This window comes from Neofelis nebulosa, chromosome 12 (genome assembly GCF_028018385.1).
Source record: "Neofelis nebulosa isolate mNeoNeb1 chromosome 12, mNeoNeb1.pri, whole genome shotgun sequence".
Classification (NCBI taxonomy): domain Eukaryota; kingdom Metazoa; phylum Chordata; class Mammalia; order Carnivora; family Felidae; genus Neofelis; species Neofelis nebulosa.
This window is the reverse complement of record NC_080793.1, coordinates 13,469,739-13,482,966: the sequence shown is the minus strand read 5'-3', so window position 1 is coordinate 13,482,966 and position 13,228 is coordinate 13,469,739. Positions and strand designations below refer to the sequence as shown.

Here is a 13,228-nt window from a genome sequence, read left to right as displayed (position 1 = left end):
CGAGCCATAGAGCGTGCGCAGTGCCTGGAAGGCCTGTGGGGTCTGTGGGCGGGGCTCCGAGCCGGCCCCGCCCATCTTGGTTGTCATAGTGAGGCGGGACGCACTGAGACTCCAGGATCCCAACCGCTGGAAGCTAGAGGCTGGTGTCATGGAGTACACGGGGAGCCAATATATTGGGGAATATGTAGACGGGAGGTAAGGGCCTCATCTGACTCACTATGTCTTAAATCTGTGACTGGTTAAAGACGGCTGCCTTTGCAAAGCACTTTGTGCCAGGTACTTTCACAAACTTTATTCCTTTTATCCTTCGGGACAACGCTTTCAGATATGATTGTTTATTTCCATTTTACAGTTAAGAAAAATGAGACCCAGTGAAGTAAATGACTTGCTCAAGGACACACATAATAAGCAGCATAGCTGAGATATATTCATTCCATATATACGTGTGTGTTTGCTATCTGCAGTTTTAGATTTGGGGATAAAAAAAATACTAAAAAATGTCAAGATCCTTGCTCTCATAGAGTTTACAGTCCAGTTGGTGTATGGCCAATAAACAAAGAAATGGGAAGATAATTTCAGATAGTGGCTTTGCCTGAATCCTCTCCTCCCCACAGCAACCCTATGAGATAGATACAATCCTCATTTTACAGATGGAAAAAGTGAGGCTTGGAGTAATTATGTAACTTGCTCAAAGTCACCTCATTGGCATTTGGCAGGTCAGAGATCAAAACCCAGGTCTGACTCCAAAGCTCATGAGCTTTCTATGGAGCCCTGCTGCTGGGCTTCTACAGAGGACACGGCCAGTTGGGGCTGTCCTTGAAGGCTTTCTGGAGGAGGAAATATTGAAGATGGGCCCTGAGGATTGGGTAGGATTTAGGTGGGTAGAGATGCAAGGTGAAGAATGTTTCCAGGCAGAGGAAGCAGCATGAGCAATAGTTCAAAGGACTTATAGGGGGAAGAGCAGGCAGTTCATTTGGGCCGGAGTGTAAAGAGAGTGGGGGCCAGAGCTGGAAGGGTGGGTCTGTGCTCTGGCATACAGAGATCTGAGTACTGTGCCCAGTTCTGTGAGTGGGAGGAGCCACTGATGGATAGATCCTTTGTAGGGCTGGGCATTAGGAAATCTAATTTACTTTGCACTGTATCTCTCCTCATAATGCATATGCCACTTAGTAAATGTTGGCTGAAAGAATTCATAAAAGAATGAAAGTAAGAAAAGAAAGAAAAAAAGGAAGGAAAAGGAAAGAAAGGAAGAAGGAAAGAAAGGAGGAAAGAAAGAAAGAAAGAAACAAACAAACAAACAAACAAACTTGTGATATGGTAATCATGTCCTCACTATGGATTGAGGTCTTTATCTCTTCTTTTTAAAAAAATAAATGTAATGTTTATTTATTTTTGAGAGAGAGAGGGGGAGAGAGATGGAGTGTGAGCAGGGGCAGAGAGGGAGGAAGACACAGAATCTGAAGCAGGTTCCAGGCTCTGAGCTGTCAGCACAGAGCCCGACATGGGGCTCAAACTCATGAACCACAGTGTAATGACCTGAGCCAAAGTCGGTGGGTCGTTTAACTGACTAAGCCACCCAGGCACCCCTGTTTGTCCTTTTTAACTTACTTTGAATTTATAATGAAGGCTTTTTGCCTTGAATGAATAAAAGAAAAATGGTAGGGAAGGAAAGAGAGGAAGAGAAGGGAAAGAACGAGGGAGGGAGGCAGAGTGGAAATAGAGAGATCAAGTCAGAGCCCATAGTTGTCCCAGGAAGAGGTAGCAGGACCCTGAACCAAAGCAGAGGCAGTGGGGCTTCAGGAAAGAGAGAGATGTATAAGTTCGGGAATTTACATTGTCAGGACTTGGCAACTGATTGGCTCCCAGTCCCGCTCAGAGACTGCCTCCAGTCCCAACTCAGTGCCTGGCTCTAGGCTTTGAACCTGGAGGATTCTGGTACCATTCGTGGAAATTGAGAACTCCGAGAAGGGGCTGCTCTGGAGGAGGAGAGTATGAGTTTCATTTGGGGAGAGCTGGAGACGCCTATAGAAGGTCTGAACAATGAATCTCCAGTTTGCCGTTTAAAAAAAGGGAGCAGGGTTCTAATCTCAGAGAAGGGTTTTGATGGAAACGGAAATGGTAGATGTGATTTCAAGCAAAGAGATAAAGGAGAAAAGGCATTCTCTCTCCTCTCACATCTCGCAGTAGAATAAAAGCAAAATCATTTTTGAGTTCTTACTCTATATTGGGCATTCTGCCGTTGTTTCATAGCTATTATTTCATCCAATTATCTCAACTTTGGGGAGGAGTATTGTCATTATCCCCATTTTACAGAGGAGAAACTCAGGCTCATCAGAGAGTGAAGGGGCTTGCCCACGGTCACACAGGCTCAGAGGTGGAGCCAGGCCTGGATCGGGCCTGGTGACCCCAGGTCTGCATGGCTCAGGAACTGTGCTTCAAGCACAGTGGCATCTTCTGTCTTCTGTCATCTGCTCAGTCACTGCACCCTTCTGTTTCCATTCCTTACGCAGCGGATGTTTGCAGAGCACCTGTGTGAGCAGAATCATGATTCCAAGAACTAAGGATACCAAGGTCTTCATTAAGAAGCTTCAGTGAAATAGGGGATACAAGGAATACAAGTACAATGCAAGGCAGAAAGTGCTGAGCATCCAAAGGAAGTACACACAAAAGCCTAAAGAAGTTCAGAGTTAGAAGAGGTGACTTCCAGCTAGCAGGGAGGAATAGAGAAGGAATACAGGAACGAAGAAATGAAGGAAAGTGTCTTTCTTCAGCACTCGCTGGATGGAAGACCCTTCACTAGGAAAATCATTATACATTATCTGAGTTGATCTTGGGCTTTAATCTCAGTCACTTTCACACATGAAATGAGTGGTCAGCTGGTCAAGCTGGGCATCCCTGCCCTGTGCTCCTGTTAAGTGCCTGTCTTTCCCCCACATGACAATTACCACACATTATGTATTTACTTCATTGTGTCCCCCACTAGACTGTGAGCCCCCTCGAGGGGCAGGGGGTTACTTCGTATGCCTTGATCATTGTTGTGACCAGGATGTACCCTGCAGACCAGACTCACCACGTACGGTAGGTGTTGATAGATAGTGGATGCTCTGGAAATATCTGTTGGAAAAAAGGGAAGGAAGGAAGGAAAACAAAAAGGTTTAGGGAAGTCTCCAAGATGATACAGCCAGGAAATGGTGAAATAAGATTCAAGCCTATGTCTCCTAAGTTTCATCCTTTTCCAAATTCTCTACAAGTGGTATAGAGCGCAGGGGTAGGCTGATCATGAGGGACAGGGAAGACCCAGAACGAGCTGCCAGGACACCTGGCCCTAGTCTCTGCTTCACAGTGCTGTGTGGCTTTGGGCACATCCCTCCCCTCTCTGGGCCAACCAACGGGTGTGTCGGGGGAAGTGTGAACTCCAGGACAGCCTGTAGGTAAGGTGGAAGACCGAGAAAACTGCACCCACCCCCACCTTCAACAACACAGACCCTCTCATTTTTTAATTTTTGAGGGAACCGGAGAAAAAGTTTGGTTTTGAACAAAATATTACTGGGATGGTAACATCAGAGGACCCTGAGGATGAGGTTCCCACTTACTCGCCTGTGCCTGTCAGCTCTGATCCTCCAGCTGCCATGCACAGTTCAATCATTTCCCTTTGTCCTTGCAGGATGGAGGGCGAAGCCGAATACCTCCTCCCTACCGAAACAAAGTATGTTGGGGAAATGAAGGACGGCATGTTTCATGGCCAAGGAACCCTGTACTTCCCCAACGGGAGCCGCTATGATGCCATTTGGGAAAAGGGACTGGCCGTGAAGGTGATCAGCCTGAGGAGGGGAGGTTGCAGAGAGCAAAGCCTTGGACAGGAAAATCCCCCACTATGGAGCACCCTGACCTCTCCATCCAGTGCCCACCTCCTTCCATTCCCTCTTCTCCCTTCCTACTGATCTCCCAGGGTTCTGGAATCCTCTCCTCTGGATCCAGAAGGGCCCCTGGAGAGGCCATGATGAGTTTGAATCCTATTGTGCCACTAACTGTGTGACCTTGGGCCCACGACTTCCCCTATAAACTGGGGACAATAGTTGTACATCATATTGCTACTGTAACAAATTACTACAAACCCAGTGCCTTAAAACAACAGAGATGTATTACCTTACAGTTCTGGAAGTCAAAAGTCTAAAATAGGTCAGCAATGCTGCATTCCTTCCAGAGGCTGAACGGGAGAATCCATTTCCTTACCTTTTCCATCTTCTAGAAGCTTCCTGCCTTCCTGCATCACTCTGACTTCTGCCTCCATCGTCACCTCTCCTTCTCTCTGCGTTTTCCATCATCTCGTCTTCTATCTCTCTGGCCCCCTCGCTTCCCTCTTATAAAGACCTTCACAATTATACTGGGCCCACCCAGATAATCCAGGAAAATCTCCCCATTTCAAGATCCTTAACTTAATCACACCTGCAAAGTACCATTTGCCACATAGGGTTAACATTTTTACAGGTTCCAGCATTTATGTGTGGATATCCTTGGGGAATCGTTATTAGCCTGCCAGAATAGTACTAGCCACTTCCTAGCGTTGTTGTGAATGCAAATGAGGCGATATCTCTAAGCCCTTTGCTCAGTACCTGGCATAGATCTGGCACTCAGTGCCAGGTCATAGAATTGCTGCTGTCCCGGTACCGGTATCATGACAGACATCTGAGCCACCTAATCCCACCTAGTATTTGTGGGCCATGAATACAGTTCAGGGAGCCAGTGCAATGTCCTGATTTATACGGGAGAACAGTTTTCTCTGAGGAAAGGTCTATTGCTGTCATTGGTTTTACTAATAGCCACCTTAAGAAGGTTAAGAAACATTCCTCGTTTTACAGCTTGGAGACTCTAAGCCCCAGGAAGGGGATATGACTTATCCAAGGTCACACAGTGAATTAATAGTATCGGAATTTCCACCTATGTTTCCTGACGCCCAGGCCAATGCGACCTCTACATCCTGGGGATTCCTTCAGCGCTAAGGCAGCAAAAGCAGAACGTACATGTTTGGACAAAGGGCTATGACTGATGGCCATGACCTTTTCAGCTATGACTGAATGCTTACTCTATGCCAGGCACTGTGCTAGATGCTTTGCCAGTACTATCTCATTGATTGACCCTATAACATATATATTCTTATCATGCGGTTTTGCAAACGAGGAAACCAAGGGCTCGGTCATCTGCCCAGCATTGCGCAGTGAGTTGCCACATTTTGAGTGCCAGTCACAGAGAGCCCAGCACTGTCGCCATTCCTTCTAATCATCACAGCCATAATGGCTGTGATAGTTATCACTTCTCTTCTGCGGCAATAAGAAAGCCACCTCTCCCCTTGACATCCATCCTTCTTGGCAGAAGGGCAGCCTCATGCCTGCGTGCATGCTCCTTGTCTTCCAGGGCACGTACACCTTCTCGGACGGGCTGCAGTACAATGCCGAGCACTGGCATTACTGTGACGGCTATGACCGGAGGTTTTACACCGAGATCTGCAATGGCTTGAAGCCTGCAGGTACCTGGGCACCCGCCCTTTTCTTCACACCCAGACCAAGAGCGGAACGAAGGACCGTGGCCTATTGAAGGAACCCAAAAGAGAGGAGGCATTGAGCACAGGCCGCAGGACACAAAAGAGCCAGGTTGTAGAGCCAGAAAGACCAGTCCTCACATCTCCGCCGTACCAGCTAGGGGCCACAGGCAGGGCGTTCACAGTTCTGTGCCTCAGTTTCTCTCCTGCGAAATGGGACGATAGCATCATCCACCCCACAAGTGTGTTGAAAGTAAGATAAGGCATGTATAGGGTTTATAGCAACGTCTTGCTCACGGTGGGCGCATGGTCTATCTCAGCCATGTTATTCCTAGAACCAGCTGTAGCACAGAAATCGAGCAGCACCGAAAGAGCACGAGCTCCGTGTATCAAGTGCTAGCTGGGGCTCTCCAGAATCTCCAGATGACCCTGCCATGCCTGCGTTCTGGTCCCATGTTGTATTGGAAGAAGCCGAGGCCCAGGGGTCCAGACCTGCTTCCCAGGAGCGGAGTTCCCAGGGGGCCCAAGTCTTCCTCTCTGCATTCCCTGTATCATCAGAAACCGTGCTCCGTCACGGAGGGTTACATTTGGGCCTAGACTCTGGACTCAGAGAGCAGCCACTTAAGGGGCTCCTCTGTGTCTCGGGGGCTTGTGCGAGGTCCGCTGCACCTCAAGAGCATAGTTTCTGACACGGCTGAGACAATGCATCCAGAATGACACGTGGGACAGTGACTTTTCAAATTATAAGAATAAATCCTAACTTAGGAGATGATGGGGTGTAGTTGACTGAGCCTGGAGCTGGAAGGTCTGGGTTTGAGTCCTAAATTCCCTGTCAATAGCTGGATGAGCCTGTGCAAGTCAGCCTCCATGAGGGCAGAAACCTCCAGAAAGCACCCAGGGTGGAATCAAACCTGGCTCAAACCGTGGCTATGTCCCCTTGAATCAGTTAGTTGATCAGGTGAGCCTTCTCTCCCTTTGTCTCCTTTGTCAGCTCCTCCCCCCACCCCAGTTATTAATTTGGGGGTTCCCAGGGCTCTCCGTCCTTAAGCCCTATTCTGTTCTCCTTCTGTACCCTATCCCTAAACAAGCTGATTCGCTTCTAAGCCTTCATTTATACCATCAGCTTCCAATGGAAATCAAAATCCCTGAGCCCTGGGTTCCTGCAGCCAACTTCCCCAACACCTGTGTTTGTCATCCCTCACTTTGTCTACACTGAACTCGTTACCTTCCCCACCAGCCCCTTCTCCCCCGGTGATTGCTCCCTCAGAGACTGTCGCTCCGGCCCACCTAGATGGGCTGAGTCCTGCCTTCTTTCCCCATGTACAAGCAACTACCTGGTCCTGTGGATTCTACCTCTTAAATATATTCATTCATGTGTTCTTCACATAATCCCTTACCCGAGATCTAGGTTTGACTCACTCTGGGCCATTCTACACTCTGCAGTCACTCTACCCTCATCTTTGAGGAACATGACTGGGATTGACACTCCCCCGCCCCCACCCCCACCACATACTCTTCAGTGCCTCCTCGCTACCCTCAAGATAAGGTTCTAAATTCTTAAAATGACCTGCATTCTCTCGCTCCTGCTGCTGTCCCCAACCTCATCCCACACTACCTTTCTTTCTTGGATAGTCTCTCCTCCTTCGCCATACTGGCTATACCTCTATTCCCTGAAAAGACCATGATCTTTCCTACTGTTCCCTCTGCTGGGAAGCTCTAACCCCTCACTTTACCCCGAGAACTCCTTCCCATCCTTCAGGTTTCAGCCTAATGCCCCTTAGCCTGGGGTTCCTTCCCTGAATTCCCAGAAGAGGCAGGGTCTCCCTGTGGCATACTGCAGAGCAGCCGTGGCTGTGCCCAGAGCTCTAACATGAGTGCACAGAGTCTCTCTTCCCAAGTCGACTGAGCTCTATGAGGGCGGGGGGTCAGTCTTATTCACTGATGTGTCCCCAGTGCCTGGCACGTTGCTGAGCACACAGTAGGCATCAGAAAAGAGTTACACAGGGAGGATAATACTGACTTCACAGCAGGGAGAGATGGGGGTGTGGGAATTAAGGCAATGACATTGAATTTCCTGAGTACCTACTCTGGGTCAGACACTGGCTGGACCGCCGGGGGGCTGAGAGCAGAGGGCACAGTCTCTTCCTACCAGGAGCTGCCAGGCTAGATGCCACTTAAGAACCTTGTAAACGGCTCCTCCTGGGCTAGTTATGACAGGGCCTGGACTTTGTCATGGGCTCATCACCCTGACTGAAGCCTGTAGGCAGACAGAGAGCCCCTGGCCACAGACACTCAGCTGTCACATGGAGACACTCAGCTGGTTTTGTCAGAGGTGGGGCTCGTAGGCAGTGCGGTGACCTTCCTGGCATCCTTCCTTCTCCTCCAGCAATTCCCAACACAGCAGCTTTATCCTAAGTACCCACTGCCTTCCCACGTCACTGGGAACTTGGCAGAGCTCTGCGACAGCCGCCTCTTAGCCTCAAGGGCGGGGGGGGGGGGGGTGGGAAGCTTAAGGCTGCCCCTCCTCCTCGCTGAGTATCTGTGAGACAGCACTGGCATGAGGCTCCGGGGAGAGAATGGCTGAAGAGTGTTCGGCACGGAATAAGTGCTCCGTAACTGTTAGCCAATAATACACAGAGGGGTTATCCTTAACCAACATAGGAGCAGCTGTGCACAGGACTGAACCCCACCCCCACCCCCACCCCCTGCCACGAGCCGTGAACATGGTACTATGCTCAGTGGGCATCCAGCCCTCAGTCCAGAGGACAGGGAATTACAGGAAACACACATTAGAAAGATCCCTAGAAGCTATTTATTCCAACCTTGCACCCATTACTCAGGCCTCAGCCTTCCAAGATACACAACACGCAGGGCAGTGTGACCTACAAGGTGCACCAGCTCCTCTTGAGCTCCTGGTGGTTTGGACGCCCCTGGTCCTGTCAGCGGTGCCCGGGACATCAGCGGATTAACCTGTAGGTTTCACGGCCGGGTGTCTAGCTGCTTCCTAGCTGGAGAGTCTTGGGCAAGTTACTTGACCTCTTTGAGACTCAGTTTCTTTATCTGAAATGGGGCCACTGGATGCTGTGAGAATTAAATGACACTGGCAGGAGTTAATGAATTTCCAGGCACAAGATAGTCACTCACTAAATGGCAGCTGTTGTGGTCATTTTGGTAAGAGTCAAAATTCTGCATTCCTGGATCCTTGCCCACCCGACGCATTTCTTCCTACGGTTCTCCTTACATACGCCCTGCTCCACACGGTTTCCTGAGTGAGGCCTGATGACTCATGCCTCCATCCTTCTGCCAGACATGCCTTTCTGTCCACATGGCTGACTGTGATGCACCCTCATGGTCTCTCTGCCTCCACAACCTATGCCCTTTGGCCTGGTGTCCCTAGAAATGGAGGATGGGGTCAAGGAAAGAAGTTGCGGGTCTAGTCCCCAAGACCCTGCTCACAGAGCCGTTTTCAGGAAGCTGCTCTCGGGCACTGCTCCTGCTGCTCTGAATCGGGAGTGTTCAGCCCAAGGGCGGTAGCAGATACTCACATGAGCAACCAGCCAAAAGTGGACGTTAGGGAGACCAGGTTTAGATTTGGCCTTGGTAGTGAGCTGATTATCCACTGTATCTTTTCAAGGGATCTCTCAAGTCACCAATATGGACCCGCCTAGAAAAATCCCTGAAGGCTGTTACGATTGTGGAGATGGCTTCTATGACCCGGTCACAAGGATAATCAAAGACTATAGGAACCGCTTTTTGAGAAATGCAGGTATGTTCATTCTGACACCCCGTGGCACGTGTTTTCTCTCCTCTCATTTACCCATAGGTTTGTGCATATGTGTGCACACACCTGTGTGCATTTGGTGAGAAAGAAACTTTTGCTGATAAAAGCCAAAAATTATTATCTGTTTCACAATTGGGAGTTCTTACAGCTGACAAGTCTATACGATACAGTCATAGAATGAGGCAAAGGACACTTGTGGTTAACTGTGACTGCAGATAAGTATAGCATGAAAAGGATTAAAGTACATATTTTTGCGTGCTTCCCTTTGACTCGTATTTAATGAACACTTACTAAACGCTAGACACTACAGGCACCAAAGCTGGACACCAACCCCCTTCCTCATGGAGCTTATGTTTTGACAGGTAGCAGACAAGCACCAGAAAGGGTTGATCGCATCATGGAATAAGCCCAGTAAAAGGGGAAAACGTGGCCCCAGATTGGGGCAGGGGGAGAGGTGAAGGCGGGGAGTCCCAGGGAGGTGGGAGGGATGCTGTGGGAGCACAGAGAAGGGATACCTCATCCAGAATTGGAAATTCAGAGGGTTTCAAGAAGGAAGTGACAGCTAAAATGAGACCTAACGAGTAACTGGGAGTTGGCCACAGGGCATGGGGAGAGGCTTTCCAGAGAGGAAATAGCACAGGTAAATGTCGAGAAGGTGAATGATACCATGTGGTACCAGAATGCTGGCTGGCACCCTCAGCCATGGGAGTACCTTGGAGGATCCAGGACCTCAGCTGGTGAGCGGACACAAGCTGATCAGACTTATGGTGACCAAACTCAGAGGAGGCCAGTGTACAAGTAAGGACACTTTCCTTTAACATGGTGATTCGGAACCTTTCACTTTCCTAGAGACACAGTCCCACTAGGAATAACAAGAACAATGGACCCTGTTCCTAGAAAAATGTGTGTGCACACACATAAACATGCCTATGCGCACACACACACACACACACGCACGCACACGCGCGCGTGCACATTTTGCATATAGTCTTAAGGAGTACTTCTTAAGACCTGGGTCAAGAAACCCTGCTCTAAAATCAGAACGAAACTTCCAGGGAGACCAGGAGGCCTGGGCTGGCTGATGAGAGCCAGCAGGGAGAGAGCCTCCTCTCCCTACAGGGGCATTTATTCAGGGAGTCAGTGGTCATCAGAAAGTTGCCTTGTGGTGCTGAAGTAAGAGTAAAGGGAATGGTCAGCTGATCTTCTGGCTGAATCCTGGAGCGGAAATAGCGCTACCCCACCGGGGGCTACTGCGGGGAGCGTGGCAAATGTTCACATTCCACGTCTCCTGGCAGTTTGCTTTAATGACTTCCCATTTGCCATTGACAGGGTAGATTCTGTAGAACACTAATTCTCCTGGATGTTAATAGGCTCTCTATGAAGTTTCTTGATTGAGTAAGCTAAAGAGATACTGAGTGAAACAATGCTCAACAATTTCATTTATTGAAGGGCTTCTCAGGGCCATTAATATGCTAATATACTTTGTACTTTTCCTTCCCAGCACTTATTTCAACTGTAATTAAAGCCTCATTTGTGTGATTAATTGCTTGAACGTCTGTCTGTTCCACTAGACTGTAAGATCCATGTGAGCAGGAACTCTGTCTCTGTATCAGGCAGGGTCCAGACAGGAGGACAGAGTGAACTTCGTATCAGGAAATTAGTTAAATAGATACTGGAGTACTGAAAAAGCATCGAGGTGACAGAATAAATAATTGCAGGGAGCGACTACTACCTCAAGAACTGGGGGAGGAGCCGGAGACTGGGCTATTAGAACCTAGAGGGTCAAGAGAGGGCCCCCCAGAAGCAGCAACCCAGACCTCCGGGGAGGGGCCACTGCCCAGCCGGGCTTCTGGAGAGAGAGCCATAAAGCGGATGGTAGGATCCCGGGGAGAACTGTAAACTGGAAGTGAGTTGGGCCGCATTGCTGACATTGACACTGACGCGAGCAACCAGCAACACAGAAAAGAGCGTGTTCCCTTCTGCCTCCACGTGCCTGGCAGCATCTAACTGGGGGCCAGCCGGCAGAGCAGAGATGTGTCCCACAGCTCGGTCCCGACTGCAAAGTGAGAATAGAATGGTAGGTTTGGAGCTGAGAGTTAGCAGCTCGGTCACTGGCACAGTCCCGCCACCCTTTGGTTGTTGTTTGGCGTCCATACTTACTCTTCTGTCCTACAGAGGTAACACGGTTCGTGCCCTTCTGTGTGACTCGTTGGGAGGAGTCTCCATACAAATGCAAAGATGCTCTGCCTTTCTTCCTAAGGGGGGAGTTCCTCCCCCCTCCCTCTGGGGGAAGTCCTGGGGATGAAGGGCGATTGAGCAGGGGTGAGGGGGACTGACCACCTGGCTGGGATATAGGGTGTCAGTCAGGAAAAAGGTATCCTAAGTGATAGGTCTTAAAGAATGAGCAGGGATTTTGTTGGCAAGGATGTTGGGGAAGAGCATTCCATGTAGAGGGAACAGCATATGCAAAGACACAGAGGCATAAAAAAAAGGCATGGCATGACTAGGGAATCAGAAATTGTGGTTCCCAGAATCCTACCAAGCCATGCTTGGTAATAAAATTGAAAATGCATCATGGCACAAACAGAGCACTGAGGATTTTTAGGGCAATGAAGTTACTCTGCATGACACTACAGGGATGGCTCCATGTTGTTATACGTTTTTCCTGCCCCGTCGAACGTACGCACCAGAGTGAACCCGAATGTAAACTTTGGATGACTATGAGGTGTCGGTGTAACGTCCCCAGAGGCACCCACTCTGGTGGAGAATGCTGACAATGGGAAGGCCACGCATATGTGGGGGCAGGGGGTATACACAAAATTTCTGTGCCTTCCTCTCAATTTTGTTGTGCATCTAAAACTGCTCTGAAAAAAACAATAGCCTTTAAAAATGCATCATGAGAAGGGAAGGCCATTCTTAGGAGTTTTGGAGAAGGATGGACACCGGTGACTGGTCCACAAACACTTAGTGGTTAGTTGCCGTGGCTCTGACTCTGGGTTAGGCAGCATCATAGAGTCTTCTCTCAGGGAGCAGGAGAAACCGACAGTAAATCAGCGTTGCCACAAGAGAACCTAGTAGGTCCCTGGAGGTCAGGGTCAGTGGGCCAGCAAGGTTTCCCGGAAAGACCAAGATCTAACGGGAAGCCTAAAGAAGAGCAGACACGTGCAGCAGAGTTGGGAAGAGTGTTCGAGGCAGAGGGAACAGCACGTGCTAAGGATAAGATGTGGGAGATCGCTGCCTATTTAGGGGCTACAAGTGGTTTGGGAGCATGAGACAACAGTATGTCCAGGGAAGAAATTTAAGAGAGGAAGCCCCAGGGGTGGGAAGGGAAAGAGCAGTAGGGGGAACAAGGGAAGGGTAGTGTAGTGACTGATTCATCATTTGGAGAGATTTCTCTGGTTGCACATAGGGGAGGGGCCAAAGGGGGGTAAAACTAGATCGGAAAGATGGCGAGATGGCGAGAGAGGAGCACCTGAAGGGTTTCGGGCCCCCGTGCTCTGTGCCAGAGGCCCAGGTTCCGAGTCCGGGCCCAGCTCTCGGGCTGCCTGCTGGCTGACCCTGGGCCAGTGCCTTCCCTCTCTGGGCCCCTTGCTCTTCATCTGTAAAATGAGGGGGTCAGGCTGGATAATTCCTAGGGTCCTTCCAACCTTAAGAGTCTGCGATGGAGGAGAAAGGTAGCCAGGGGGTATTTCGGTCCTGATATTATAGGACAGATCGAGCTTGGAGCGTCCTGAAAACCACTAAAAGGAGTCTCTGCGTACGGCCACCTAGTCATTACCTTTGACTCACCTCACCCTGCCAGGGACTGATCCGGACTTCTGTCCACCTCCTGTTTTCTCCGGGGCCCTTTCTCCCCTGCATTCTGGTCTGCCCCCATAAACAGTGCTTCCTGTTGGCCTCCTGAAGGTACA

The 13,228-nt window shown here is 49.6% G+C and overlaps 1 protein-coding gene across 3 annotated transcripts in view; it reads left to right on the top strand.

Annotated features, from left to right (window-relative positions):
• Positions 1–38: 38 nt before the first annotated feature.
• The window catches only part of MORN5 (MORN repeat containing 5), a 29,704-nt gene continuing 16,514 nt past the window's right edge, over positions 39–13,228 (top strand). The window contains exons 1-4 of one of the 3 annotated variants that reach the window (XM_058694266.1): positions 47–195; positions 3,665–3,812; positions 5,413–5,524; positions 9,171–9,302. In XM_058694266.1, coding sequence (XP_058550249.1) covers positions 149–195; positions 3,665–3,812; positions 5,413–5,524; positions 9,171–9,302 — 439 coding nt within the window. In that variant the 5' untranslated portion in view covers positions 47–148. Of the gene's footprint in view, positions 277–3,664; positions 3,813–5,412; positions 5,525–9,170; positions 9,303–13,228 lie in introns of all 3 variants that reach the window. The other 2 variants (XM_058694267.1, XM_058694268.1) reach the window with 2 other exon arrangements.